Source organism: Colobus angolensis, unplaced genomic scaffold (assembly GCF_000951035.1).
Source record: "Colobus angolensis palliatus isolate OR3802 unplaced genomic scaffold, Cang.pa_1.0 Scaffold50, whole genome shotgun sequence".
In the NCBI taxonomy this organism is placed as follows: Eukaryota; Metazoa; Chordata; class Mammalia; order Primates; family Cercopithecidae; genus Colobus; species Colobus angolensis.
Genome location: NW_012118488.1, coordinates 1,609,295 through 1,616,091, shown reverse-complemented (window position 1 = coordinate 1,616,091; position 6,797 = coordinate 1,609,295). Strand labels below are relative to the sequence as shown.

The following is a 6,797-nucleotide window of genomic DNA, read 5'->3' as shown; positions in this document are numbered from 1 at the left end:
GCCTGTCGATATTTAACTATCTTTCCAACTATTGATTTCTTCAAAGAAGACTGGTTAATTAGATTGTGTGTAGATACTCACCCCCAAATTTTCCAGAAGCAGCTGCATCACCTCGTCACAGAAAGGTATGATGTTGGATTGCAGGGCACGGCATAAGTCTCCCACTAAGCCCACAGCTGCCAAACAAACCTGCCAAGAATCAAGGAAATAATCTTCTAACAGAAAAGGCTGCCTGCTGGGGCAAGACATTATTTTTAACTAGCTGCTGGGCTTTTATCACTTGAACCTAGAGTCAAAGGAGAAAACATCTTCCCTCTGCCGAGATTAATTTTTCAGCAACCGACATGGCAGGAAGGGAACAAAGACTATCTGAGAGAGATCACTGACAAAGGTTTAAAAAAAAAAAAAGCCTTGCTCTCCAGGGTGCTGATAGCTCAACTTGACAGCTGCTCCCGCATTAGTACTGTCTAGGCAAATAAACAGTCATCTTATCCACCTTTATCTGGTGCATCTAATATCCTGTTTTTCATGGACTACTTCCAGTTCAAATGTTCAGGCAATGAATAAAGCAGCTTGCCTTTTAGGACAATGTATAAGGAAAAACGACTTAAGCTATAAGAACCTGGTTTTGTCTGCACTACAGTGACTATCAGGTAAAAATGGGAATATACTATTTAGAAAAGCATATCCTACCTGATACTCAGCATAATTTTTTAATCCAATGCCCAGGAATGGTTTAAAGGCCTCCATGTACTTGAGGAATTCACCACCCAACACTGTAATGAAATAAACTATTATCCAATGACAGCACCACGGGTTAACACAGAGGCAGGTAAAAATAACCCATAACCTACCTCTCCCAAAATGTACTCACTCCACTCAACAGGTTGGGTGGAATGTACGTTAGTTACCGATTCCATCATGAAGACATTAAAGGCTTGCACAAGCCAAATTTATTACTGCTGGAAGGGCCCTAATTCTTACACCACAGAGACAATGCCCACTCTCCACAGAATAGGGCTTTACTCTGGCTAATACAACAAAGTGGTATGGCCCTCAAGGAATGTTGGGGTTAATTTTAAATGGGTTGAACCAGCAGTACTGACTCTTGTCCGCCCCCTCATCTGATAACAGCATGTCCTTTCTGCAGGCCAACTGCAAAACAGGGTCCTTAGGCAATCCCATCAAGGGCTAAACAAGCCACAGTCAGGAAAAGCAGCACTGGGCTTCAGATCCAAATCAGCCACTCCAGGAGCCAAAATTAACTTCTTTGCCCTTTCAGAGGAGTGGTCACATGCTGACAGACCAGTTGGACATAGGTTGTCTATGCCAAAAACAGGTCTGGTCCTCAGGAGAGTGGTCCGGCCTTAGTAATGTACTTACAGGCCACCCATGAAGAGGCATTCCAGATTCCTAAAGTGGTTTGTAATGGCCCTTCAAAGAGTCTTAAATCAGATATGGCTTCCCCAAACCAATTTTGCAGTCAGACATGTAAAAATCAGAAAATCAGTTCCTAGAACTTGCTCAATGTTTCATTTCATCCCATACCAGGCACCATGGTGTGTCAACCTTAGTCCAAAAGCATTACGAAACAAATCAGGTGATGGCAAGTACCAGGAAAGAAAATAGAAACTTTTGGCAGGGCACAGTGGCTCATGCCTATAATCCCAGCTACTCAGAAGGCTGAGACAGAAGAATTGCTTGAACCTGGGAGGTGGAGGCTGTGGTGAGCCAAGATTGTGCCACTTCAATCCAGCCTGGGCAACAGAACGAGTCTCAAAAAAAAAGATAGAAAAAAAAAACCACCTCTGCCACTCTTAGCTGCAAACTGGCTCTCCATTTAAATGGACTGACAAGGCAGTTATACAAATTTAAGTGGTGTGCACTTAAGTTCAATCTAACTTTGAAGTGACTCATGCCCCAGTAAAAGAACTATGCTTTCTGTAGTCAAAAATTCTTTAATGTCCTGGCAAGGAGGACTGCCTGGGCCCACAAGTTTGAGGTCAGCCTGAGCAATATAGTGAGACCCTATCTTCACACACACACAAAATTAAGCTGGGCCCAGTGGCTCACATCTATAATCCTACCACTTTGGGAGGCTGAGGCAGGAGGATCACTCAGGAGTTGAAGACCAGTCTGGGCAACATGACGAAACCCCACCTCTACCAAAAATATAAAAATTAGCCGGGCATGGTGGTGTGCACCTGTAGTCCCAGCTATTCGGGGGGCACTGAGGTGGAAGGATCACTTAAGCCCAGGATTTCAAGGCTGCAGTGTGCCAAGATCGTGCCACTGCACTCCAGCCTGGGTGACAATTACTTACGGCCACTGAAATGCCTACATTCCAAAGACATTCCCTGACCAGACAGTATTTCTCACTGACCTTCCACCAGTGTGCTAACTGCCATCAGGGCATCCTCTTGTACTCCCCCAGATCCAGCTGTGCTTTGGAACATCCTTAACAGGGAGGCCATAACCACATCAGAGATCTGCAAAGCATCTTGATGTTGCACTTTCCGAAGAACATTCTGTGAAATGAGTTAAGAGTTCAAGATCAGCTGATTCCAAATCTCCCATTCAGAACACTATACCTTTTCTTTTTTTTTTTTTTTTTTTTGAGACAGAGTCTCACTCTGTCACCCGGGCTGGAGTGCAGTGGCCGGATCTCAGCTCACTGCAAGCTCCGCCTCCCGGGTTCACGCCATTCTCCTGCCTCAGCCTCCCGAGTAGCTGGGACTACAGGCGCCCGCCACCTCGCCCGGCTAGTTTTTTGTACTTTTTAGTAGAGACGGGGTTTCACAGTGTTAGCCAGGATGGTCTCGATCTCCTGACCTCATGATCCGCCCATCTCGGCCTCCCAAAGTGCTGGGATTACAGGCTTGAGCCACCGCGCCCGGCCCTACCTTTTCTTTTTAAAAATCAATTAAGTCCCTTGATTTTTTTAATTTTGGGAATGCCAAATGTACTTTTTATACTCAAAAACATTGACAGTACCAGTCATCAGCAATGCATTTTAACATTTCTCCTGTTTCTCATTTCAGAACAAACGTGAGCTGATCCTCCATTGTGCAGAAAGTCTTGTCTTACTGTCTGACAAATCCCTGCTGGTAGCCTCCATAGTCCAGTCTTACTAGAATGATAGTTAAATTACTTCAGCTTTAGAGAAGGCCCTATCACCTTAGAGCTCTTACTCATAAAACAAACAAAAAGCAACCCTTCCTATATCCTACCCATTTACAGATGATCTAGAAATAATCTTGATACAATCAAACCAACCTGACTTCTCCCATCAAACATTCCTTCCTCACTCTTGTTCGTTTCAACGAATGTCACTGACATTAGATCAAACAGCAAATGTTTCAAAAGATGGCGGTAAAAATTCAAGGCTTTATTTTTAGCCAAGTGAACTACAGCTGGGAACCAAATTTGACTGAGCAAGGCTTGAATAACCTAACAAAAAACCAAGAGTTTTTTGGTTTTCAAAATCAAAATACCAAAACCATTCAAGCTGCCAACACAAATGAACTATACAGCTGACAGGAACCATCACACATCAAGTAGTTTCCTTCTCTACACAGTGATGTTAGTTGAAACAAACAAGAGTGAGGACGGGAGGTTTGATGAGTGTATATTGAATTAGGAAAAGTTAGGTTGGTTTGATTTTATCAAGATTACATCTAGACCATCTGTAAGTAAGTAGGATTTGAATCTTTCTAGACAGACAGGAAAGGCAGGTGGGAAATTCCTCTCCCAATCAATCAATCACAGATCAAAGCCTTCTGAGAACAGCTTCTGATCTGCATCATCTATACCATTTTTGAGTTCTGTGTGTACACGAACTTGTCATACTGAGGTATTAATTATCTTCCCTGGAGTTAAGAATTGATAAGGCACCATCATACCTGAAGAGTTGCACAGAGTAAAGACTGAAGGTCATTGAACTGGATTCTATCGGATGTGCTCTGGATATGTGACTACAATGAAAATAAGAAAACATACTTTACATAAAAACCTTCCACTTTTGTTGGGACCATTTAATAATCTTCCCTAATACTAACATAGGAAAGTAGACAACAACAACAACAACAAAACCCATAATACATATAGTGGAACACATATATGAGTAAACCGTGACAAGTAATGCTAATGTTAAGGTGCAATGTTTTTTGTATAAGCTTTATATCTTTCTGAGAAAATATATACTTAAATACTAAAAAGACAGAACAGTCTGGAAAACAGACCTAGGCGTCAAAAGTACTGCCCCATTCCCACCCATAGTCAGGGGTGCTCTTAGATCTCACCTCCATCTGAAGCACCTGTTGTAGTCGTTCCATGATGACCAAAGTCGTTTTCTGGACAGCAGGATAACAATCCTTGGCACTGTTTTTTACAATTTCCATCAGAGATTCATATGCAGAACTCCGCAGGTTGTTCTGGTGTCCATCAGGTCTGTAAAGAACACAGCAAAAATCTTAAAGTCTCAACTGAAAAGGACAGGGAAGAACATAGACAATGTCTTGCCAAAAATAAGAACTCAGGAACTGGTATTCCTGCAGACCTGGTTTGAGTCTGGAAACACAATATCCAAGAACCAAATCTTCAAGTCCTTTGAGCCAATGGCTATGTTCATTATGGTCTCCAGACAGTTAAAATTTAGAATGGCCCTTTTAGGAAATGGGCTAAAATTATAGAGGAAAAAATGGTGTGAAATGGTAAAGAATCATGTGAACAATTTAACAGGTTGTCTGAAGAGCTATGAAGAAAATACCCTAATTTTCTTCCCTAGATGTGGTGGCTCATGCCTGTAATCCCAGCAATTTAGGAGGCTGAGGCAGGCGGATCACTTGAGGTCAGTTTGAAACCAGCCTGATCAACATGGTGAAACCCTATCTCTACTAAAAATATAAAAAGTAGCCAGGCGTAGGGGCGCATGCCTGTAATCCCAGCTACTCAGGAAGCTGAGGCACAAGAATTCCTTGAACCTGGGAGGTGGAGGTTGCAGTGAGCCGAGACTGCAGTCCAGGGCAACAAGAGCAAAACTCTGTCTCAAAAACAAAAACAAAAACAAACAAAAAAAAGAAAATACCCCAATTTTCTTCATTCCTTTAAAAAAGATGTCTTCATATACAATCTCAAAGAGGCATGGAGATGATGGGCACAGTGGCTCAGGCCTCTAATCCCAGCACTTTGGGAGGCCGAGGCCGGCAGATCACCTGAGGTGTCAGGAGTTTGTGACTAGCCTGGCCAACATGCAAAACCCCATCTCTACTATAAATACAAAAATTAGCCAGGCATGTTGGCGGGCACCTTTAGTACCAGCTACTCGGGAGGCCGAAGTACGAGAATCACTTGAACCCGGGAGGCTGCAGTGAGCCAAGATTGCACAATTGCACTCCAGCCTGGGTGACAAGAGCGAAATTCTGTCTCAAAAAAAAGGGAGATTTTTGTGCTTAACTCAGGTTTACTTTGCTCATGACTTTAGGTATAGCTCACACAAAACATGAACTGTTAAAGGTTGTCTCCAACTTAAAACACCTTTAAACAACATTTCAAAAGCTTTTTTCTAAGTCAACTGCATTTACCCCAAGTTCTTCATCCCATATAAAAATATGGTTAGTTGGCCGGGCACGGTGGCTCATGCCTGTAATCCCAGCACTTTGGGAGGCCAAGGCAGGTGGATCACGAGGTCAGGAGATCGAGACCATACTGGCCAACATGGTGAAACCCCATCTCTACTAAAAATACTAAAAGAAAGCCAGGCATGGTGGCAGATGCCTGTAGTTCCAGCTACTCAGGAGGCTGAGGCAGGAGAATTGCTTGAACCTGGGAGGTGGAGGATGCAGTGAGCTGAGACTGCAGCACTGTACTCCAGCCTGGGCAACAGAGTGAGACTCCATCTCAAAAAAAAAAAAAAGAAAAAAAAAAAGCAGCAGCAGAGCAAAAACAATACTGTACAGTCTTCCCTAAGCCACTCTCTTCATTAGGGCACTGCTCCCCCTTCTTCCTGCCTTTAAGCAACAGACGCTAATTCACAAGCAAGCTACAGAATGACAGACATAGCCCATCTGGCTAAGTGCACACTGGCCAGTGGATGAAGGGAACTGGATTGTATACTCAACGGTGTACGTTCTCCTGATCCCCCTTCAATCCCTGGACGATTCCGGTATAGGCTTCCAAGCAGCTTTCCCTTAGCTCATTCAGATAATCCACCATGTCATAGTCTGACTGTAAGACACAAAGAACAGAACTTACATCATACCGAACACCTTTAGCTGCATGTTTGTCAACAGTCCCTCCAATCAGAGCTAGACTTAAAGAACAGCCAAGATAGCTTTAAGCTTACCTTGTCCACCTGGGCTTGGGAGGCCTGCTGAAGAGTATTCAATACAACCTCTAAGTATTTCTTAAACTCTCCACCAATAGCAAGAGCAATATCACCAAACACTGACAGAATCTGCGGCTTCACAGACCTGTGGACGTTCTCATTCTGACAAGGAACAAAAGGAAAAGTCAATTAAATCAAAACTTGTTTGGTCCAAAGATCCACAAAAATTTCATTTCTAACAAGCAACTACTGATTTTAAATATTTGGATGGTCCTTTATAGCTTACAAAACCTTTCCCATTTGCACCTCACATCAACTCTAAGAAGCTAGCCAGGTATTGTCATTCCCACTTTACACATGAGACTGACTTAAGAGTCAAGTGGCCGGGCGCGGTGGCTCAAGCCTGTAATCCCAGCACTTTGGGAGGCCGAGACGGGCGGATCACGAGGTCAGGAGATCGAGACCATCCTGG

At 43.4% G+C, this 6,797-nt stretch overlaps 1 protein-coding gene across 1 annotated transcript in view; it reads right to left on the bottom strand.

The window, feature by feature from the left end:
• The window catches only part of KPNB1 (karyopherin (importin) beta 1), a 39,144-nt gene that overhangs the window by 9,093 nt on the left and 23,254 nt on the right, over window positions 1–6,797 (bottom strand). The window contains exons 12-16 of the mRNA XM_011960009.1: window positions 4,302–4,449; window positions 3,903–3,974; window positions 2,384–2,528; window positions 694–776; window positions 66–189 (exon numbers count right to left, since the gene is read on the bottom strand). Coding sequence (XP_011815399.1) covers window positions 66–189; window positions 694–776; window positions 2,384–2,528; window positions 3,903–3,974; window positions 4,302–4,449 — 572 coding nt within the window. The remainder of the gene's footprint in view (window positions 1–65; window positions 190–693; window positions 777–2,383; window positions 2,529–3,902; window positions 3,975–4,301; window positions 4,450–6,797) is intronic.